Source organism: Chiloscyllium plagiosum, chromosome 23 (genome assembly GCF_004010195.1).
Source record: "Chiloscyllium plagiosum isolate BGI_BamShark_2017 chromosome 23, ASM401019v2, whole genome shotgun sequence".
Classification (NCBI taxonomy): domain Eukaryota; kingdom Metazoa; phylum Chordata; class Chondrichthyes; order Orectolobiformes; family Hemiscylliidae; genus Chiloscyllium; species Chiloscyllium plagiosum.
In genome coordinates this window covers 21,460,941-21,485,815 of record NC_057732.1, presented here as the reverse complement: position 1 = coordinate 21,485,815, position 24,875 = coordinate 21,460,941, and the positions used below count along the sequence as shown (strand labels likewise).

Here is a 24,875-nt window from a genome sequence, read left to right as displayed (position 1 = left end):
GTTTTGCAGTTCCTGCGGTGGCAGAGGAAGGTGCCAGGATGGGAGGGTGGGTTGTAGGGGAGCGTGGACCTGACCAGGTAGTCACGAAGGAAACTGTCTTTGCGGAAGGTGGAAAGGGGTGGGGAGGGAAATATATCCCTGGTGGTGGGATCTTTTTGGAGGTGGCGGAAATGTCGGTGGATGATTTGGTTTATGCGAAGGCTGGTAGGGTGGAAGGTGAGCAGCAGGGGCGTTCTATCCTTGTTACGGTGGGAGGGGTGGGGTCTGAGTGCGGAGATGCAGGATGTGGACGAGACCTAGAGGAAACCAAATTGAACCAAGGCAAATTAAATTAAAATAAGTTAACTTACAACACTCAATGCAATCCCACCAAAGCTTCCCATCACCATGCATCAGTTGGCATACCCGTATTTGTTTAGAATTCTTCCTCCCAGGGGCTCCCGGCCCGCCAGGCACAGCCCTCATGGCTATACAAAGGCCCTGATCAATGCAGCCAACAAGTCTGCATCTATATAATTGGAAAAGGGCCGCCATGTCCTACAAAGGAGTTCCATTTTCTGGTGCATCATACTTGTAAGGATGTTAAGGGGATGTGCTCCATAACTAATTTACACCACCCAAGAGTCCTTTGGGATTTTCCAACACCCAGATTACCAGGATGTTGTTCTTTGCACAAGATGGAAGAATATTAAATAGTTTCTTCCCGTGATGCATATTTTAACTAGTACATTTCTGACTGCCCATGTATGCTTTCAATTTCTTACCTAGTTGCAACGTTTGTGCTCTTATGCCTCACCATGCAGAAGGCTAACATTGTCTGAACTTGTTTTCAAAGAGGTGAAATCCAGGTTACAGTTTGTAATTGTGTGACAAAAGATTTTTAAAAAGCTGTTTATCACTACAATCTTGAGAATACTTTTAACCTGAGTAAAATATCTGTATATTTTATTACATGATCTTGTGAAGTAACCTTTAATTCAGTTGCTTAGTCAACATAGAAGGAAAACAGATGTATGAATCCTCAACTAAGTACAGTTGATATTTGAAGAAGATTGCATGTCTGTCGAGATTGTTTTAAGTGTAATGCATATTGTCAAAATTGCTATTGTATCATTCTTTACTGCTGCCTCGGACAGTTTTTTAAACTTAGTGGGGAATTTTTATTGCATGATGTATTGTGGTCCACCTTGAACTTACAATACATAAATGCGGATGATTCAAATTATTGAACTAACCAAGCAAACCACTTTGTCATCTCAATTGACCAACAAGTTATTAGTTTATGGGATAATGTTCACTTCACCTGTGAAAATATTAGTAGCCCGTGTTTTGAATAAAACTGGCTTTTAAAGATATTCTGCACTGGCATAGGCTGCATCGAGAGCTTCTTAGATACTTTAGAACTCTGATAAATAGGCACCGAACATTTTTATTTAAAATTTGCTCATTTGCTTTGCTTTGCAACTTAAGTGATGAACTGTTGATGGTATACAGTGAACTGAAAAGAGTAAGCTCAATTTCTAAACAAATGCTCAGTAGATCCCCCTTCTGTAAAACTGCTGTGAATAATCTTTTGCATTCATGTATTTCTCTTTACTGCTGTGATCCATTCCTCTCCTGTCTTCACTTCAGTTTTTCCAAGGCTGGGAGCATAATCAATTGATAAATTAACCTGACAATTGCAAAGCCATCTTGTAATCAACATAACAGTGCAGAAATATGAAAAAAGAATTATTATTTTTCTGTAAACTAGTGTTGAAAGGGTAATATTTCTGCTTTATCTTGAGCAAGATACTATATTGCTTCATTTCTGGCTTTGTGCACAGGTTACCCCAAACATTTATGTTGTTTAGTTTTAATGGTTGAAAGTTTTGGCAATATTCCCGTCGTTGCGTGATGTGCAGAGATGACAGGCAAAGTTCTCAAATTCTTTGGAGTAATCTACATTTTTAATAAAAGTGAACCTATGCTGCATTTTTATTTGTTTTTGTTGACAAATTTGCCATTTTATATTTTCTTGTGACAAATAATCATGTGAGCAAAATGCTTTCTCTTGCAGGTTCAACAGACTGCATATGCTATGCAACAGTTGGAACAAATGACCCAATCACATCTGCTTTGCACATTATTATAGGTTGGTATCTTAACTGTTAAATATAATTTGAAAATACATAGATGAATAAAATGTTACTGCCTTATCCATGAATAGTTTATTTTCTTCAGAGTGACCTCGGATTCAAGTGAATGAATGCCATTTAACAGGATCTTCCTGTTTTTAGGCTCGACCTCCTCTCTTCTCTTTTTATCTCATCAGGGGTGATGATAAAAAAAATTGGTTGTTACTGCCTTAACTATCTTTCACATGTATCTTGGACAGCACAACATCAATTTAAGAATTATCTCTCTTAGGATTATGCCTGAATTAAAGCTCCATTTTAAGAAAATTTATGGAGTTCAGAAATTTGCTTTAAAGATTGCCAGATAGTTACAGTTGAAAATATTTGTATTTTAAAATCTTGTCAGTCAGTGCTGAGTCAATGATCTGCATGTTTCAAAAATGATTGTTTGACACATATAAGTTTGAAACAAATTGACTAATGATTGCATTATAATGTCAATTTTGAAAATATGTGAATGAATAGTTCAGACAGAGGTTGTTAGAATGACCCCAATAGTAATTAAAATTTGTGAATATTAAATGAGACATGAAAAGATTTTTGTTTATTTTTGTCATCTTTTTTAAAATGGTTCCAACAAACCTACAAGTGAATGTTTGTAAGCACTTTACAATCTGCAAATTTCTATGAATAGGTTAATGTCAGGACCTTCAGTATCTTTCCAAATAAGAGCCAGCAAAGCCCACATACTTTTTAAAAAATTAATTCAGGGTAAAATATCTATGATACACCCATGATTCTGAATTTGTATCCTTCCTGATTGTTCTTATTTTTCACACTGCATGTATTCAAATAAAGAAAATTGTAATTTACGGTTTTCATTTTGCTTAATGTCCTGCTGATCATTTTTTCCCATTTAATGAGCACCTTGGCATTAGCCTCAACTGGGAGGACTCCAGCTTTAACACCACCCCACCTTCCAGTTTGCAACTCCTACCCTGTAATAGGATCTCATCTGTTAACACCCAGTCAGAACTTCCTATTTTGGGAGTTTTGAAAATGAAGTTTCATTTCCTGATCCTGTCAGGAAGTCTTTTAAATAACGAAGTGTTACAACACAGAGGACGAACCCCTCTGCTAATTAAATTAAAAACACCCAGAAAAGCTTGCCTCCCCTCGTAATCTGTTAAAAATGTGTGAATGAAAGATGACCCCTGATTTCCACTGTATAAATAATTTATCTAACCCTAACACGGAACACTAACCAAAACTATTAACAAACCGAACACACTTTCCCCTAACTAACCATTACCCCTTAGCTGAACGCAGTTCTATTAAGATGCTGTTCCAATAACACAATTATTAAACATTACATTAACTTAATTTCTCAAAACCTATACAGACTCTTAAGCTGTCGTCTTTCTGGTCTTCCTTCCGGTCTTCCGATTCTGCTGTCTTCTCCCTGGGTCGTCATTTTACTTTTTACAGGAAAAAGTATTATTTGATAGTGTCTTCTGAAATTTCTCTGAGAGCAAATATGGGTAGTTCTTCGGATGGCGTTTACTCTTCAGGTCTACTGCAGTTGCTCTGAGGAGTAAGTGAGGACTGCAGATGCTGGAGATCAGAGTCGAGAACGTAGTGCTGGAAAAGCACAGCAGGTCGGGGAGCATCCGAGGAGCAGGAGAATCAACATTTCGGGCATAGGCCCTTCATCAGGCTTGTTGGCCGGGGGGCAAAGAGATAGCTGGGGGGGGGAGTTAGCTGGGAATGCAATGGGTAAATGAAGGTGGGGAGAAGGTGATGGGTCAGAGAGGAGGGTGGAGCACATAGTTGGGAAAGACATTGGACAGGTCAAGAGGGTGGTGCCATGTTGGAGGCTTTCGACTGGGATAAGGTGAGGAGAGGGGAAATGAGGAAACTGGTAAAATGAGGAAACTGGTGAAATCCCACATTAATCCCGTGTGGTTGCAGGGTCCCAAGGCGGAAGATGAGGCGTTCTTCCTCCAGGCATCAGGTGTTAGGGTTTGGCAATGGAGGAGGCCCAGGATCTGCATATCCTTGGTGGAATGGGAGGGGGAATTGAAGTGTTCAGCCACGGGGCAGTGGGGTTGATTGGTGCGGGTGTGCCAGAGATGTTCTCTGAAACTACCTGCAAGTTGGTGTCCTGTCTCTCTGATGTAGAGGCGATCACACTTCGGTTTAGAGGAAGTGGGAGGATTGGAAAGAGAAGCTGTTAAGACTAAGGGTGAGGACCAGTTCAGCCAGGGTGGATGAGGGTGTCAGTGGAAGGGTACAGGTTGGGATGGCATTAGAGGCAAGAAACTGAGGCTTTGGAGGCCTTCATTGGGGCAGATAGATATGCACAGAGACTGGATGCCTGTGGTGAAAATGAAACGTAGGGGGCTGGAGAAACCAAAAGTCTTGGAGGAAGTGAAGGGCCTGGGTGGAGTTCCAAACGTAGGTGGGAAGACACTATCTGCAAGTGCTTCATCACCTCCAAGACTTTTGTTTCTCCAGCCCCCTACACCTTATCATCACCATGGGCATCCAGTCCCCGTACACATCTGTCAACCACAATGAAGGTCTCCGTTTCTTCCTCTCACACCATCTCGGCCAGTACCCTTCTACTGACACCCTCATCTGCCTGGCTGAACTGGTTCTCACCCTTAACTTCTCCTTCCAATCCGCCCACTTCCTCCAAACCAAAGGGGTAGCCATGGGCACATGCATGGGCCCCAGCTATGCCTCCCTCTTTGTCGGGTACAAAAACAGTCCATCTTCTGCAGCTACACCGGCACCATCCCCCACCTTTTGCTCTGCTTCTTCAATGACTGTATTGGCACTATCTCATGCACCCATGAAGAGGTTGAACAGTTCATCAACTTCACTAACACCTTTCACCTAGTATTCAAGTTCACCTGGACCATCTCTGACACCTCCCTCCCCTTCCCGGACCCCTCTATCTCCAGCAACCGACTAACCATGGACATCTTCTACAAACCCACAGACTCCCACAGCTACCTGGACTACACCACCTCCCATCCTGCCTCCTGTAAGAACGCCATCCGTTATTCCCAATTCCTCTTCCTCCGCCGCATCGGTTCCCAGATGGCCTCCTCCTTCAAACACCACCATTTCCCCTCTCACGTGGTCAATGACACTCTGTAGTGCATCTCCTCCACTTCCTGCACTTCCACCCTTGAACCCCACCTCTCCCAACGCAACAAGGGCAGAACCACCCCTCTCGGTCCTCACCTTCCATCCACCAACTTCCGTGTGCATCACATCACCCTCCATTGCTTCCACCACCTAAAAACAGACCCGACGACTTGTGATATATTTCCCACTCAGCATTCTAGAGAGACCATTTCATCCGTGATTCCCTTGTCAGATCCGCACCAGCCCTCACCCCACTCAAGGCATCTTCTCCCACCACAGGAATTGCAAAACCTGTGCCCACACCTCCCTCCCCCCTCACCTCCGTCCAAGGCCCCAAAAGATCCTTCCACATATAACAAAAATTTAGGTGTAACTCCACAAATGTCATTTACTTTATCTGTTGCATCCGATGTGGTCGTCTCTATAATCAAGGAGACAATACGCCAACTTGCAGACCGTTTCAGAGAAGATCTCTGGGACACCCACACCAACCAACCCTACTGTCCCGTGGCTGAACACTTCAACTCCCCCTCCCACACCACCAAGGACATGCAGGTCCTGGGCGTCCTCCATCGCCAAACTCTAACCACCCAAATGCCTGGAGGAAGAAAGCCTCATCTTCCGCTTTGGGACCCTGCAAACACATGGGATTAATGTGGATTTCACCAGTTTTCTCATTTCCCTTCTGCCCACTTTATCCCAGTCCAAAGCCACCAACACGGTACCGTCCTCTCGACCTGTCCGCTGTCTTTCCCATCTATCTGTTGCATCCTCCTCTGACCTATCACCTTCCCCCCACCTTCATTTCACCTATTGTATTCCTAGCTACCTCCCGGCCCCAACCCCCCCTTCCATTTATCTCTCAGCCCCCTGGCCCACAAGCCTCATTACTGATGAAGGGCTTATGCCCAAACATCAATTCTCCTGCTCCTCGGATGCTGCCTGACCTGCTGTGCTTTTCCATCACCACATTCTCAGCAGTTGTTCTGACCAGTTTTCAAAATGCCCTTGTATTTTATACTCCCAGCATCATTCCCTCTCATTTGTCCAATGTTGTCCACACAATAGATTCAATCTCAGCTGGGTTGTAGTATCCTGGATATAGTTTAAATTAATTGGTTAAATTTGAATTGTTGTCAAAACAGCAACCAAAACTCAGGCATCCATTTAGCATCCAATTGTCACATGTATCTATTTTGGGACAGCCAGTCTCTTAGCTGTTCTGTATGCTGGCAGCTGTGGCTGTACTTTAAATTCAGAAAACACTTTATAATCTTAAAGTGACTATACACTTTCGACTTCATGACACAAGGCACATGGGAACTTAATTTGCCCATAATTAATTACTGCTTTACCTACCCTTTCAGGGGACAATACCATTGTGTAAATTTTTTTTGCAGTAATGGTTGCATTCATGTTACTTTTTTTAAATTCAGGTGACTCTCAACCTATTGACGTCAGTTCAGTTCATCATAAACACATGTTTTTGAAGTATTCAGTATCTTTATTAGGATATGGATTTTATGGTGATACGTTGATTGACAGTGAAAAGAATCGTTGGATGGGTCCATCAAGATACAATTTTTCAGGTAATTTTAATGTATTAATACTTTCTTATTTAAAGACTTTGAGTGCTTTTAGTTCTGAAAAAGAGTCCTATTGGACCCAGCATTAACCCTGTTTCTCTCTGTACAGATGCTCTTAGACCTGGGTTTCTCCAGCGCACTCTTTATTGAGATAACAGTATTGTTTTTGTCCAGTTAGGTTGTGAAATGGTGCAGCTCTGAAACAGTTGGCATATATATGCCCTTCTCTTATATCAGTTCTGTTAGTGATTGCAGATAACCAACAATTTGAATGTGGGACTTAAAAGTAATATTTCCAAGTTTGCAGAAAACCCAGTCTTATATATAGTTTTGTCGTGAGGAGGAAGCAAATCTGGACAGGTTGGTGAGTGGACAAATATTCATTAAATCAAATACAATGTGGAAATGAATGTGGTTATCCAGTTTGGTAGTAAATACAGAAATAGAGTATTTCTTAAATAGTGGGAGACTGGAAAATATTGAACTTCAAACGGATGTGGGTGCCGTTGTTCATGAGTAACAGCTAACTTGCAACTGCAGCAACAATTAAAAAGACCAATAGTGCAATTGTCTTTATTACACAAGGATTTGAGTATAGGAGTAAAGATGTCACACTGTAATTATTATACAGAGCTTTGGTAAGACCACAACTGTGAAGTGTTGTGTGTTTTTGTATTCTTATGTATGAGAACGTGCGCTTGCCAAAGGGGAAGTGCAAGAAAGATTCACCAAGCTAAACCCTGGGATAAAGGGATTGACACAAGAGGAAGCGTTAAATTGATTGAACCTTTATTCTCTGTAGTTTCAAGGACTGAGTGGTGACCTCATTCAAGGACACTGAAATCTTTGTGCATCTTATTAGGCTGGACAGATTAAATGCAGGAAAGATGTTTTTGGAATTCTCTGCTGCTGAGGGCTGAAGAGTGTCTGGTGTTGAGTATGTTCAGCACTGAGATTGATCAATTTCTCCATGTTAGAAATACCAAAGGATACAGGGATATTGCAGGAAAATGGACTTGTAATTCAAAGATCAGCATTTGAATGGTTGAGTGGTCTCGAAGGGCTCATTGGCCAACTCTCCCTTTCACTTGCCATCCTTAATGTTTCCTGACCTATATTGGTTCCTAATCCAGCAGTGCTTTGATTTGAAAATTTACTTGAACATTTTCGAGTACTTCCACGGCCTTGTCTGTTCCTAGCTCTGTAATTTCCTCAAAGAAGTAAATCCAACCTGAGCGCTCTGCTCCTCTAATACTTACCTCTTGTACATTTGCCAATTCTCTTCGTTCCACGATTCAGCTGTCTAGATTATAAGTTCCAGACTACTTTCCCTAAGTCTTTTTATATCTCTTTTCTTCCATTAAAACATTTCTTAAAACCTGCCTCCTTGAACAAGCTTTTAACTACGTATCATGGATGTGGCTTCGTGTCAAATTTTGTTCAATAACTTGGTTCTGCCTAGTTTCTTGACAAGCAAAAGTTGTTTTTAATCATCGTACTAAAATCTCGCATCTGTGAAACAAAATGAAATTTTGACTTTTGTTGTTAAAATCAACCAATAATTCAAAATCTTATCTTTTTATTTGTTTTTTTTTTATTTTTTAGGTTTCAAGACCTTTCTATCACACCACTGCTATGAGGGGGCAGTTTCTTTTTTACCTGCTACTGAAACACCTGGCAGTCCAAGAGATCCAAAGCCATGTACAGCTGGGTAAGGACACATTTAGTTGATTAAGTTCATTTTTTTTCATTCAGAAATCTGATCAATTGAGCAGAGAAAGATAAATACTTAAATTATAAAATCAATAATATGGAGTCAAGTGATTATAAAAATGACTGCATATCAAATCAAGGTATTTGGTACACATTCATCCATGTTTCTAATGGCCATAATCTTTATGATGCCATTGATAAGTCGCTATTATTGGCCCAGATTTTATAATCAGTTAATGATGCTCAGTTAACTGACCTTCAGGCTTTGTCAGCTTTGCACTCCACTGTGTAGATATTAATGCGTTAAAACAATCCATCATCCTAAGAGTTCTGGAACCTGTGTGAAAAGAACAGGTGACTGTTTAGCAATCCAAAAACAGATTGAAGAATTCATACTGACGCAGGCACATAACTGTGCGCAACACAGAAACAAACAATCTAAAACTAAAGTGCCAATTGAAATGTGTAATTGTATACCAAATTACATCCAGAAAGACAGAATTAAGAGAGATAAATAAAGAAAAATGCTAATTTAATTCCTGTAACTCTGCAACAAAAATGAAAACCTGAAGGGATGTGACCCCTTGTTTTAGAATTTATCACGTGACCTGATAATTTATTAGTGCCAGCTGAGTTGGTTGCGAGTATTAAAGATCTAACATTGCTCAGTATGTTCAGTGCATAGCAACAGCATTTTACAGCTTTCCATGTGCGTAATGACAATACTTTGAGTAAGATACAGATGTATCACGGCTCAGGCAACTATCTCATGATTTCTAGACTTAGCTGTGCAAGTGCAAAAGACTGACTTATTCCTTCCAATTTGCTCATTGATAGCTTTACTAATGTATTCACCACAAAATTCTTGCCAATCTATATTTGGCCAAACATGTCACTTGTTCTCAGACTCGGTAACAAATCCTTGGTTGCCTCTGCCTATTTGATCAAAATAACTGCTTCCTCTGTTTCAGGTGTCATATTTGCAAATATAGCGGAGATCAGTTGAAAGTATCACAAAAAGCAAGGAAGCTCAAATGTATTGATGGTAAGATCCAAAATGCTTGTAGTTGAATAAATTGTTTAGTAGACATAGCCATGCACTTCAAAGTTTTGTTTCTCATGTCTCTCTCATGTATGGAAATATTATGTTAGCCAAATGTGTCAAATGTATAATTACTGCAAGTTTTAACAAATGCAAATGGCTAGATTTTAATTTTAAAGGTTGAAGCACTATACAACTGTACGCTGCATGTTGGTGGAAATCACCAGGTGTGCTAGCAGTTTTAGGTTGATGGTGTAGATGTTTGCATAAGCTACAAATAGCTTTGCAAATAGAAGTTACTTTTTATCCATTGTAGTTGCAATGGCATATGAATTAACTGAAGTGAAATGAATTCCGGTAACTTCTTGTGTTACAAACTCTGGAGTTGATAATCCATTTGAGCAATAGACAAGGCCATTTCAAGTTAACATTGACAAATTAATGGCATTTCAAAGGAGAGTTCAATTAGATGATTAGATGAGAGTTTGTAAACTATGGATAGTTCTATCATTGATTTATTGAAATTAGTATTTATTCAAAATTTGGTGAGATGTAAATGATGGCCTAGATATTCCTTTGTTAATTATGGCAACAGCTGAGATGTTTGCTGCAATAAGAGACGCAATGTCAAAGCCATTTAGATCAACTTGACTTGCATCAAAATGCAGAAGTTGCAGTGTGCTTCAGTGGGCTGCGGGTGAGCCAACTGCATGATCCCTGGATAGGTTTTCAAAAAGGGGAAGGACTGATAATGCAAGAATTTTTGTTCATTTGCATGCAACTTGCAAATATTTGTTACATGCAAAAGGAAACCTTTCACAAGCATATATAAAGCACCAGTAAACAAGCAAACTGAGCTTGTTTCCATCAACAGGAATAAAACTGGTCATAATTCTCTTCTCACTGATTCATGATTCCCTTGACTTTCCCTGCTCCTCTTCTTGAACACCTCCAACTCTTCTGGCTCCTGTATATGCCCCGACTCCTCAGATACCATTGTTAGAAGTATCAGTGTTGTTTCTGACAACAGTGATGCTGAGATGCTAATGGGATTGGGTTGTCAGTGATATGTCACAAAGCTGTTTTTTTCTAAAAGCTGTTCCTTTTCTCAAGGATACTGTGTCCTTGTTATTTTTTTCAGAGGGGTCATAAACCACTCTGGTTTGGAATCAACTGGTTTGGTCCAGAGATGAAAGGCCTTTTTGTTTGTATGTAAACAGATGAAACTTTAGGCCAAAGCTTATGTTTTAGAAGTGACCTGTATAATGAAAAGGAAGTGGTCAGTCCGAGAAACTGGAGTTTTGTTTGAGTCAGTTCAGCAGTGGGCTGTGTGGAAACAGACTATTAGACTCTCTGCCCTTCTAACTTCAACCAATAAGCCTTTGTTTCATTTTTACTGTGTTTAAGAGGTTTGTTTATTGGGATCATTGTGGATATTCGGAACAGCATAATTATGTCTAGTTTGGATAGACTGAGTTCTGTGGGTGTTCTTTATTCTGTTCTTTGTGTTTTATTCTGCAATTTTGTGAATAAAGTTATGTCTGGTTTAAAACCTGCTAGGAGAAAGTGAGGTCTGCAGATGCTGGAGATCAAAGTTGAAACTTTATTGCTGGAACAGCACAGCAGGTCAGGCAGCATCCAGGGAACAGGAGATTCGACGTTTCGGGCACAGGCCCTTCTTCAGGATTGTTTCGTGTTCTTCAGAGAAACAACTGACAAACCGGGTGTCTACATCATTTTGGTCTACTAGATGGCTTCCACAGTTCTTCTAACTCACTTTCCCGCTCACTCAGCTTGTCAGCCCCACTCCCCACCTGCTCTTTCAACTCCCCCAGTTCCTACCCCACCTTGTCTTCCTACCACTAAAACCTGCTAGTCCACCGAGCTAATATACTCCGGGTAATTTTCACTGTGCACTTACCAAAACAACTTGCAAAGTTACAGTCTGGGCTGCCTGTTTAAGCATTTTTTGAGTGGTCTGGTCTAGTCCATAATAGGTGGTAGGAAGACAAGTTGGGGTAGGAACTGGGGGAGTTGAAAGAGCAGGTGGGGAGTGGGGCTGACAAGCTGAGTGAGTGGGAAAGTGAGTTAGAAGAACTGTGGAAGCCATCTAGTAGACCAAAATGATGTAGACACCCGCTTTGTCAGTTGTTTCTCTGAAGAACACGAATAGTTTAAGTAATTCTCATTTCATAGGATTGTTGTTCAGAATAAAAATTAAAATTCCAAAATAGTTACAGTTTTAAAATCTTTCTTGCAAATTTTCAGAGATGATAATGGAATTTACAAGTAATTAAATGTATGTAAAAGCTTTTTTTAAAAAAGAAAATAATTAAACAGTCATTATAAGCCTTTGGAAAGCTCCAACCTGAACAGTGACTGACTGTGACATCTTATGACATCAGTGAGGACATAGCTTGCATGAAAATATGTCTCACTTCTAGGCTTCACTCACGTTTACTACTGGAACCAAGCTGCAGTCAGGAGAACTTTTGTCCCACTGCAGTCCATGGACTAGGTTTGTTTTATTTTATGCAGTCAATGTATAACTTCAACACTTCACTGCTGACAAAATCCATGTCAATAAATTTTTAAATATTCACAAGTTAGCACTAGAGTTTTGAAAGAACTGATGAAGTTAGAAGTGAGGAACTTCTGTCTTGATAAGATGTGTACAGATGTTGCATGGTATCAGGTTCATGTTGATCCTCAAGGTGTTGAGATTAACCTGGTCTGAGGTAGCCAATCTTTCGTAACTTCCATTTGGAATGCAACAGTTGGCTTTAATGTTTTGTACTTTCTCAATCAGGTTCTCAATATTTTGGTTGAAAGGTATCATTTCCAATTAAATTATTTAACATGGAACCCACAGCTAAATTAGAATATATAATGCTCAAAATATGTTAGTGCAGCAGATTTGTAAAGAAATAATGCTTTTAATAAAACTGTTATTTACTTAAAGGGATCTGCCAACTGAGAGATGTTCAGTAGTGGTATCCATGAATTCTCAAATTCCAGCAATGACCTGGAGTATTGAAACTCTTGAAAGTATTGATTACTACAAAGCTTCCTTAGAAAACCAGCTGCTCTTACCTCTCGAGATGATCAGCAGAAGCTGGCCTTAGTTCATAGTGAAGTATCCACGTACAAGATGTCGATTTAAGTTTGCATCATTGTGTCGAATTCCAAATGAATCAAACCCTTTAGGCTGATTTTTTTTTTTTAAATGCTCACCTTGTGAGAGCAAATATTTTCCAACTGTTTAAACTACTGTAACCAAATCTTGTTTTTGCTTCGACTAATGAGTACAGGAAAGATTTTATAGAAAACAGCATTTCTGGAAATAAATCTGTTACTTTCCATTTATGAAATGTTGTGCAATTATGTAGGATCCTGTCATAAACATTCTTGAGCTTTGAAATAGTCCCTTGCAGTGATGGAGTTTAGGAAGCACTAGTAATAAGGACATTGGGGCACTTGCATTGTTAACAGTTGCCCACAAGCTCGGTAACCTGCTGCTAATGATTCATAATTTTTACCCAGTTGTCACATGAATTGTCTTGACAAAGTGAATTTTGAAAGAATGTTTTTCTTCATGAGTATCCAGAGCTAGGGCCTCAAAAAGGTAAGGGTCACCTTTTTAAGATGCATATTATGAGAATTTTTTTTGAGAAGTTATGTAAATTTGGAACAATATTTATCAGGAAGGCAATAGAGGAAAGGGGTCACTGAATATTTTTAAGTCAGAGGTAGATAGGTTCTCGTTAAGCTTGGGACACCTGGTATATCAGGATAGACAGGAATATAGAATTCATAATAAGTAGATCACCCATGATCTTCTTGAATGTTGGTGCAAGCTTGAGGGGCTGAATGGCTTACTCCTCTGAATGCATAGGTTTGTTTGTTATTTCTGGTAGCTCATTCACACATTTTGCTGACCTCTGCAAAGTATCTGGACTCCAGTTTCAGAACCACTGTATGAGATAAGAGGACAATTGATACAGTTTCTGCTCTCCTATTTTCAATCAGCAATGACTGCCATAATTGCTTGTGTGTGACCATTCATTTGAGGACATGATCGTTTCCAGCTGTGATAGCCCCGAATATCATTTCATCCTTAAGCTGTGCAACATAAAATAAAAATACTGCAAGTGCAAAAGTAAAGATTTTGTCCCTCACTGATTTATGTAACCATTTGTTTCTCTTACTTTAGAAGAACAGCAACAATGGAAAGTGGTTAAAGGAAAATTTCTGGCTATAAATTCAACGAATATGAGTTGTGCATGTCCAAAGTCTCCCAAGGGTCTTTCACCAGCAGCGCACTTGGCTGATGGAACCATTGATCTAATTTTAGTCCACAAGTGTTCGAGACTGAATTTCCTGAGACATCTTATCAGGCACACAAATAATGATGACCAGGTATCAGATCTATTGAATTTTTCCCTTAATGCTATAGGAATAGCTTTACAAAAGGCTAACGCACCCATTTCATCAGTGTCATTCACAGAACCAGCACTTGCATCTTGAGGGCTGAGGAGATGAGGGTTTAGCCTCAGCCCTCTTAAATAAATCTCTTAGCTGCCTACTTGCATATTTTCCTTCTCATTGGAAATGCAGGAAGTGAAGTTATTACATCAGTTTCACTGCTCAACAGGTTTTAAGACATTTTTAAATCCTGCCATGAAACATTTTCAACCTGCTCCCTCACGTCATCACTTTTTTTTCTTTTTGAACTGTAGATTTGTCATGGTACAAAACACTGTTTATAATTTCTACTGTGTTTAATGTCATTGTAATAGAGTATCCTTGTCAGCATCCGACCATTCATCAAGTTCGGTTCTGGAAATACTTTTTCCTGGATTTATAGCATTAATAGAGCCAACCAATTCCATGACGACTTATCTCACACTGTTCATTTGCTTGCTTTTTTAAACACAAAATCCTTCAAAAACTTCTTTCTCATCAGACACTCAATCTGCAAACATGGAAAGAGGCCAAAGATTTTGTCAACATCTTTGCAGTTTCACTTTTCACCAGATTTGGCACATGAAAGATGTAAAATAAAGGGGTGCCAATTTAAGACTGAGGTGAGGAGAAATTTCTTCTCTGAGGACTGAGTCCTTGGGTCACCTTAGCTGTGAGGACATAGTCCTTGCATGCATTGAAGGCTAAGATAGATTCTCGATCAGTAGGGGAATCAAGGGTTACAGAGACAGTGGAGAAAAGTGGACATGAGGAATGTTGGATCAGCCGTGATCCTGTTGAATGGTGGAGCAGGCTTGAAGGGCCTAATGGCTTACCCATGTTTCTATTTCTTATAGTCTTTAAAAAAAGGGATCTTTTGATAGAGTATGTGGGCTAAAATTCATGAATGTTTCCTTCACGGTTTGTCAGCTTTTTCTGAAAGTCACACCAGTAAAACACTTAGATTTTGGATCATATCCTGATCCATTGACTGAATCAAACTTATCACAATAGGAGGGCATAGACACATTAAAATATTGCCACTTGATGAGCTCTTCTGAAGAGGATGAGTATGGCAATTATCCAATAAAAGTACAACTTTATTATCTTCACATATTCCTTTCTTTCACAAATGTTCTTTTCACCAAAGTACAAAAGCATGATGAAACTTTCTGCATTCATCCAAGCAAGATTTCACACAATTAAGATAAAATGTTGGCCCAAATCTTTGATCCTAAGAGTATGAAGTGTATGAAAGCGCAATATTATCACAAATAAATCTTTGGGCTGTTCACTTTGTGTTTTTATGTTACAGATCATTGACAAACCAACATTGAACACCTGCAATTTTCACCCTTTTTCAGTCTTTCACATATTTCCATTTCTGTTTCAAAGTGAAAACATATTTTCACTTTAGTCCTTGCATGGGAGTCTTTTGAGGCCACTTAGATGGGTAAAGGATTTCAGATCACGAATTCAACCAGCCACTACTGGCACCTGCATTAGGAAGGACAGTAGATGGCAATGCTTCATGGCAGCTAGGAGATTTACAGCATAGTGGGTGAATATGTGCATTGGAATTTGGTACACCAAGTTCAAACAGATGTTTTTGAAAAAAATATATAAAAATGGTAAATTTCCTTTAAAAGTTTTACTGGTTGCTTGAGGATTTCAGATGTTTATGTACTGGATAAGAGTGAGTTTACTCATGCACTAACACTGAATATAAGGATTATTCATTTGATACAATGCCTAAACATTTTGCATCACCTGCAAAAGTAGGAGGTTTTCCTCAGTTGGTTTGAAATGTTTTAATGTTAAAAATTAGCCTCTTAAATGGTCAGTCTTCCGAAACAATATGTGTCTGCAATATCTTAACTCGTTTGTTAAATATGTAGTAAAATTTCTAAAGAGCTAACCTGAAATCCTTTACAAGCATGGATAAAGTAGGTTTATTTAAATAAATGTCCATTTAAACTTAGTTTTGAGTAGAGATAAAACTAATTATTGTTACATTCTGTTAAGTTTTTGTGCAAGGTATTAAGTTAATGTAATTTATTATCTAGTTACAGCACTCTTGAGACATTATTTACAAAAATGCTTTTTCTTCCTCTAATCCTTAAACTACCTTCTTATATAATTTCCACTATAGGACCCTTTGAATTAAACTCGTGATTGTGAGCAGTATTATAAAATTTGTTTGTGGAGTTCATATTGAACTAAAGATAACAGATACATTTGAGTGTTACTCACCTACATGTCTCATCTGTATCATAGGTTGATTTCTTCAAATAGATTTTATTTTTAAAAGATGGGCATAGTGATTGGAGTAGGATCACTATTGCATACAGTGACTCCTGCATTACACTAATACAGGTTCATCATAATATGCTGTGATGTAACAAAGGTTAAGTATTTGAAACTTAATGAATTAACAGAACAGTTCAAAGTTTATTTTAAAGTCTACACTTGTAAGTCGTATACCTTGATATGTCATGAAGCATATCAGTTGCATTTAAAGTTACAACTGTGACAATAATTCTTCACAAATAGAGTCATAGTGTTGTACAACATGGAAGTAGACCCTTGGGTCTAACCCGTCTGCACCAACCAGGTATTCTAAATGAATGTAGTCCCATTTGCCAGCATTTGGTCCATATCACTCTAAATCCTTTCTATTCATGCACCCATCCACATCCCTTTAAATTTTGTAATTGTACCTGCCTCCAACATCACCCCTGGTGGCTCTTTCCATACATGTACCACTCTGCATGAAAACATTTCCCATTAGGTTTCTTTTAAATCAATACCCTCTCACCTTAAGTTCATGAGCTCTGGTTTCCGACTCCTCTACCCTGGGAAAAAGATTTTGGCTATTCACCCTGTCCGGTGAACATTTATTTGGCTCTGAGGATTACAACACAAATTATGCAACATCATAAATTGGAACTACTTTGATTTTAGTTGTGAGCTACTCAAACTACGGGCACTAATGTATGCACACCAGAAAAAAAGTGGAATACATAGCACGATATTCACAAAGCATCAAGTGATAGCATGAAAACAAATACTTGTTTCAGCACTGTCACACCATACTGCAATTTTGAAGTAGCTAATCAGAAATTTGCAAAATCTTATTAAGCAAACAATTGGGAAAAGAGATCACTGACACATCTGTAATTTGATAGGATGCTAATGTAGAGCAGGGGTGTAAGAAAAACCCAAATTCAAATTTCATTTCAAATTATTCAAACACCATGAAAAGTCTACGTATTAAAATAACTTAACATTCACAACTTTATGCTTCTAATATTTCAGTTTGACCATGCATTTGTCGAGGTTCACCGAGTGAAGGAATTCAAATTTACACCCAAGTACTGTGATGAGGAGGACACTGATATCCAGGATGTTGGTAAAAATCTCTTTGGTCAGATATGTAGAGATCATCCCAGTTGCAGCTGTGCACAGCATCAAAGCAGTTGGAACTGTGATGGAGAAATAATTAAGCACGCTGCTATTGAAGTGAGGTAGGTGTTTATTGTTTAGTAAATTATTCCTATCTGTCAGTTGGTTGTACAAAAAGACTATATGGTCACTGATGTCATCAAAATTGATTTGCCACTGTTCACTAACATACCACATATAATCATGTATCATGTGGATACAAGTGATATACCTTTTGAAGTTTAAAGCTCATTAACTTTTATACTTAGTCTTTGTTCAGTAAGATTCACTTTGAGAACCAATGAGAGAATACAACCAGCAACATATTTTCCTAGCTGTACTGTTGCTCACATGGAAAATGGGCAGTAATTCCGAGATTACTAACTTTGATGTTGTAATTTCAACTTCACTCTCTAGTTCCTGAAAATCTGATCCAAAGACCTTGAGATCAACCTGCAGCACATCCTGTGGCTCATTACCTGGCTCTTCTTGTTCTTGATAATGAAAATAGACAATACTGGAAATACTTAGCAGATCAGGCACCATCTATAGACAGAGAAACATAGTTCCATTTCAGTTTGATTTCCTTTCATCAAAACTGAGAAAAGTTATAAATTAGAGGCAAGGCCTGTGCTCAGATGCATAATATAAGAGACTAAATAACAAGAGTTGGTGGTGCATGTTGATTCATTAGAACATATGCAATGTAAGAAATAAACTTGGAGAAAGTAAATGGAGTCCCTGCAGTAAACAGAATAGTTGAAGTAATTGTGGGCAGTCATGGAGCATGCATGGACAAGATCATCTTTATGTTGTCAACATTACAAACAGTATTACCAACGATTTCTAATATTTTTGTTTCCTTTTGTAAAATGTCTTCTAAAATTGAAACTTTCCTAACTCCAATGTACGTGATATATTCATGGACTCCAGTTGACTGAATTGATAGGTCACGTTTGAAAACACAATGTTCAAACCTTGTTCAAGTAGAAAAAAATTTAAATTGACATTCTTTAAGTAGAATTCATCTTCATTTTAATTAGTCATCATTTTACCTGCTTTTGTTTAATCTCTCAGCATCACCCTTATTGATCTTTAGAAATCAGAAGCTAATGCAGTTTGTGGATATAATTGATTTGAATGTTTGCTATGACAAAGAATTGCTTAACAATTAGAGTTAATGTTTTAAAGAAGGCATTATAAGTTGAATTATAACTACGTTGATAACATTTTATTAAATGCTACTAATCTTATTTTATTTTTCTTTGAAGGGTTCACTGCCAACTATTGAAGCTTTTTGTAAGAGGGATAGAGAAATAGAAGAACCTTCTATGCAGAAGAACATTAGAAATTCATTTGTAACTTAATCAGCTTCCAAATTATCTCAGGATTCCACAACCATTTCTATAGAAGTTTAAAATAGAGTATTTAAGTTTTAAAACTTATTGTGTAAGCTTGTGATTCTAAATTAATTTACATTATTCAATGTAGCCAGTAATATTTATTACACAAAGTGTAAGCCTTAGAAGAAACAAGAAATAACTAATTTACTATGGAGTTTCAGGATTTCAGTTATTTGATTTTTAACTTAAGAATTACGTTTGAAGTGGAGAATTGAAGTTTAAGATACAGTATTTCAGGTCTAAAAGACCGATTAAGAATGCCATTGCTGTGTTGCAAGAAACTCTGTTTTGTGAATTAGCATAATTTTTTAAAAATACATTCTTTAGAAAGTGGAGCAGAGTTTCAGAGCACTTATAATCCTGTGCCTCATATTAAATTGGAGTAGTGTGAGTACTGATTTACTGACTGGTACCTACAATTTAGACTGCAAATTTCATTATCTGTTCCTGGCACATGATTCAAATACCTTTTGTAACTGAATTCTTTAAACTAAACTAGATTTTTTTGCAATTTATTTTATTGCACCTTGCAACTTACCAATGCAAACTGATTGTACTTCTGAACAAGGGTACAAAAAAGCTATAGTTTGAGAATAATTCTTTATTTTAATAACTGTTAGAAAAATATATATAAATGCTGACTTGTTTAGTATTTTGAGTTTGTACATAACAAATAGAAATATATATTTATTGTACATGAAGCTAGCTTTTGTTTAGCTTAGTTTGTGTTCACTATGTGAATTGTATGTAGGTAGTAGTGTTTATGCACTAATAGATTATATCTTAATGAACTAAAAGCAGCAGTCACCAATTTTCTTCTGTATTTTACATTCCTAACGTAAGAATATTCAATAGTTTTCTACAGATGGCAATAGAGTTGCTTCCTGCACTGATGCTGTAGATCTCTGTTTCTCCAACTAAATATTAATGTTTTGCTTAAGTGGCTTCTGTTCATTTCAGAATTATTTGTCTGGATGTTTTTGCATGTTTTTCAATATGTAGTTCTCTGTATTTTCCTTCACATCCCTTTGAATTGTACCTAGCAAATGTAAAGGACTGGAATGGATATCATTCACAGTCTTTGCAGACAGATTAGAATGTGACCTGTTTTCATTACTTGTGCCACATAGCATTCCCTGATTTGATGTAAACAGTGTTTAAAACTGTCATGTTCCAGGACTGAGGGGCTATCTTTCCTGGTGATTGACTCACCAGGCCATTTCTAATGATTTTTTAGACCAAATAACCGTGATAATGTTGTCTGTTATGGAACAAAATATTAAAATTGTTTGTATGTGAGCAATTGATGAAACAAAATATTTTGGCTGAAAACACTTAAACTACATCACCAATAGCTTTGTCTTATTTGCATTACTCTTTGTTCTCACCATCCTCCATAAATTCTCCCACCACTTAGCTGGTTGATCATCTTATCCCCAGTTTTGGAACCTTGCTGGATGCAAATTAGCTGCTGTGTGCACCTACATAATGGTGCAGAAGTAATTCATTTATCAAGTGCTTTAGAGCATCGCAAGAGGTGAAAGCATCTTGCAGTAGATGCTATGCATTTTACTTCCTCAGATCAGTAATTTCATAATTGGTACATGGTTGAACTGTGCTGCTTTGTAACATTTTAGTTTGTGAAATGTGAACTGAACAGCTCTAAATTAGGCAACAAAAATCAGGAAAATTGATCTTAGGTACACAGCTGTCATCCCTTTACCTCAACCTTAACTTTTCTGTTCTTCCACACCTACATACAGTCATACAGAACAGATGAGCCATTTGGGCCTATTGAGTCTGTGCCAACCTAGCTACACTAATCCACCTTTCAGCACTTGGCCCTGAGCCTTGAATGTTATGACAATTCAAATGTCATTCATGTAGTTTTTAAAGACTGTGAGGGTACCTCTTCTACCCTCTCAGACTGTACATCCGGATTCCCACCAATGACTGCATCAATTTTTTGTTCCCTCGAATCTCCTTTCAACTTCCTGCCTTTCACCGTAAAAATTACAACCCCTTGTAATTGGTCATTCAATAAATGACATCAGCTGCTTTCTACCCACCCTGTACAAGTCCCTCAATCTTGTACACCTCAATCAGGTCCCCTCTTAGCCTTCTGGGTTCTGAAGGAAACCACCTGAGCCTAACTAGCCTCTCTCAAATAAAATGCTGCAACTTTGGCAACATTCTGATGAATTTCTGCTGCATCTCTCCAGTAACAGTCACAAAAACAAAAATTGCTGGAAAATCTCCAAGTCTGGAAGCAACTGTGGAGAGAGGTCAGAGTTAACACACATTTTCAAGCAATGTCTGTTTTTGTTTCTGATTCCCAGCATCTGCAGTTCTTCCAGTACAAACATGTCATTCCTACAGCATGGTAACCAGAAATGCACATGGAACTGTAGCAGTGGCCTGATCAAACTTTTGTAAAGCTCCAGTACAACTTCCTACTCCTTATGATCTCTGCCACAAGTTATACAAACAAATATTTCATTTGTCTTCCTCACCAGCCTATTAACCTGTCTTGCTGCCTTTAGTGATTTGTGGACAGACACACCAAAATTCCTCTGTTCCTCTGAGTTTCCTAGTGTCCTGCTATTCATTGAATACTTCCTTGACTTGTTGTTACTTCCAAAGTGCACCACCCCTTGCTTTTCAGGGTTAAATATCTAATATTAATTAATAAAAGTACCTGCTTCTGCCCCTTTCATTTCACCCCAATCATTCACATGTTGAAGGCCTTGGTCTCAGCTGAAGTATTGACATCAAATAGAATGCTAATCTTCAGGCTTATTCGGTCCTTTTTGAAAATGTTCCTCATCTCTTCTAGTGCTGTAGCAGCAAACCTGCGATACCTCAGCTTTTGCAATATAGAGCTCCTCATCTCTGAGACACCATGTAGGCTCCCTCCTGTTACAATGGCATGGAATGTGGCTGAGCATCATAGATGAAGTCCCAGTACCATCCATTTTGAACAGGAAACAGACATACTCTTGGAACATACTGTCAGTGCACAGAGTTACATGTTTTAAGTATCGATTTTTTTTAATGCAAAGATATAACTTGTTTCAATTATTTCCATTATTTTATTGTATTTATTGTGGTTCTGTTCGCCGAGCTGGAAATTTTTGTCGCAAACGTTTCGTCCCCTGTCTAGGTGACATCCTCAGTGCTTGGGAGCCTCCTGTGAAGCGCTTCTGTGGTGTTTCCTCCGGCATTTATAGTGGCCTGTCCCTTTCGCTTCCGGTTGTCAGTTTCAGCTGTCCGCTGTAGTGGCCGGTATATTGGGTCCAGGTCGATGTGTTTGTTGATGAAGTTTGTGGATGAGTGCCATGCTTCTAGGAATTCCCTGGCTGTTCTTTGTTTGGCTTGCCCTATAATGGCTCACCGATCTCTGGACTCATAGCAGAAGCAGTCATGCAAAGGTTAGAACAAACAGTCTTACCACAAATTCAACCCAAACTCTGGATCAGATATGTTGATGACACCTTTGTAATCATTAAAAACACAGAAATAGAGAAAACACACCGGATCATCAACGCCACACTAACAGAAATCCGATTCACGAGAGAAGAAGAAAAGGATAATCAACTCCCATTCCTAGACGTGATGGTACGGAGAACACCGAACGGCGAATTCACCACAAAAGTATACAGGAAAGCCACACACACAGACCAAGTCCTGAACTATGAAAGCAACCACCCCAACACACACAAACGAAGTTGCATCAAGACACTATTCAAAACGGTCACATCACACTGCAGCACACCAGAACTGCAAAAAGAGGAACACCTGTACAAGGTATTCGCCAAAAACGGATACTCCACAAACTCCATCAACAAACACATCGACCTCGACCCAATATACCGCCACTACAGCGGACAGCTGAAACTGACAACCGGAAGCGGCAGGGACAGGCCACTATAAATGCCGGAGGAAACACCACAGAAGCGCTTCACAGGAGGCTCCCAAGCACTGAGGATGTCACCTAGACAGGGGACGAAACGTTTGCAACAACAATTTCCAGCTCTGCGAACAGAACCACAACAACGAGCACCCGAGCTACAAATCTTCACCCAAACTTTACAAGGAATGAAAAATGTAACTACAATAAAGACATCCAAATAATCAAGAAATCAGTGGATAAAGTTTTCTAACTTTAATTAGGATGTTTGTGGGAACTCCAGATTAAAAATATCATTATGTCATAGCTCCATTTAATTATTTGTTCAGGAATTGAATGCACATTAAAAAGTAGCAACAGCTTAAGAAGAAGAACATGTTTGTTATTCTCCCAAACTCTTTGCCCAATCATTCTTAAATTTTATGTGTATTTCTCGTTCATTAAACACTTGAATTCTTTTCAAGCATGAACATATTTATTATTGGAACTTGTTTATCTCAGCAAATTCTCCTGTTTTATATATTTTAGTTCATTAAACTAGTTTTTCATCTGCTAAGTGAAATCAAGTCAGTAGATTAAAAATAAGCTTGAAGCAATTCTTTTAAGATACCATAGATATTTTGTTTACCTGTTAAAACAAATTTCTAACCTTTATTCACATTGTTTTTATCAAACTTGATTTTTCTTTCCGAAGATAGATAGTTTAGCAAAAATGTTCACCAGTGTGAATGGCACACTTGTATCTGATGTCCATTTGCACAAAACTAAAAATGCTTGACTAGCAAAGAAATGGACTGCAGCACTTGAAGTAGACAGCTGGCCGCCACCATCACCTCAAGGGCAATTAGGAATGGGCAATAAATATCCACCTGCCATGATTAGAATGAAGACAAAACTGAACGCAAGTATATTTTGTAACAATAATAGAAGGAACGTGCAGCTAGGTGTCTTTTCTTTACCACCTCTTCATCCTCCAACATGACTGGTCTTCATTAAACGACACAAGCAAACCAGTTGGATTTTTGACATTCTCTCAATTTCATGGCTGTGCATTCAGTTTGACTGTTTTTCAAATCTTCCACAGCCTTTGCTTAATTATATATTTTAAAATTAATTTCTAAAACATATGAGGGGTGTATTGAGTAATCTACCATCTCTTTAACCTGGATTCCATGTGCTTGCTGAAAAAATAAAATATTCAAATCCTCTGCCTTATGCTCAAAACAGGATTTGAGATCAATATAATTAGAGACATAGCAAATGCAAGACTCAATATTAACTGTTTCTGTCTCCACAGATGCTGAGTCTCTCCAGTGCTTTTTTTTTAAAATTTCAGTTTAATTCAAATACGTGTATTTTTAAATTCTTATTTTATTGGTGAACAATCCCTGTGGTGAAAGCTGTAGATAATTTCCAGGTCTGGATTTAGCCTTGTTTCTTAACCCGTTGATTTTTGCAGACTTAGTCATCGTTTTGGTACTTTCAGATGGCCTTAATCAGCACCATATTTCACCTGCATAAGCTTCTCTGTAGCATAGCAAAAAGAATTTCATTAGTCACCGAAGTGTTAGTGCAGTCTCCTGGCTCGTTTGAGCGATACTGATTGTTACTACCTGTTAGACCATTGTTCATGTCGCAAGTTAACTATTGTACTTTTAAGACCGATCAACAAGAATGGAAAATACATGTCAGTAAAAATTCTATCACAATTTATTGAATTCAAGGTATGAAGTTGAAAAATAGCTTTCCTTGTACTGAATTAATTTTTTAAAGTTTCCTGGGAGAAAAAGGATTTTGGGACAGAGACCTGTGTGTAAATAGTGCAAGATCTAATTCTTGATTTATTATGCAAGTTCTTCCTGAGCACTATTAACTAATCTTTCCATCACCTTGATTGAAAATCAACTGTGATGGGGTGGTAATGTTTTCGTCCTGCCAGTAGTTGATGGGCAATTTTTCAGATTGCTAGGTGTAGTGATTGCAACCAGGTTAACCTCATTGACTAAGCTCTGGCTGTCCAATATAACCTGGAAATTA

The 24,875-nt window shown here is 38.3% G+C and overlaps 1 protein-coding gene across 3 annotated transcripts in view; it reads left to right on the top strand.

Moving 5' to 3' along the window:
- Positions 1-22,080, top strand: part of cerk (ceramide kinase) — an 80,209-nt gene extending 58,129 nt beyond the window's left edge. For all 3 annotated transcript variants that reach the window (XM_043713704.1, XM_043713702.1, XM_043713703.1), the window contains 7 exons: positions 2,060-2,134; positions 6,713-6,865; positions 8,468-8,573; positions 9,547-9,620; positions 13,831-14,036; positions 17,400-17,608; positions 18,797-22,080. In XM_043713704.1, the coding sequence (XP_043569639.1) occupies positions 2,060-2,134; positions 6,713-6,865; positions 8,468-8,573; positions 9,547-9,620; positions 13,831-14,036; positions 17,400-17,608; positions 18,797-18,845 (872 nt within the window). In that variant the 3' untranslated portion in view covers positions 18,846-22,080. The remainder of the gene's footprint in view (positions 1-2,059; positions 2,135-6,712; positions 6,866-8,467; positions 8,574-9,546; positions 9,621-13,830; positions 14,037-17,399; positions 17,609-18,796) is intronic.
- Positions 22,081-24,875: the final 2,795 nt, after the last annotated feature.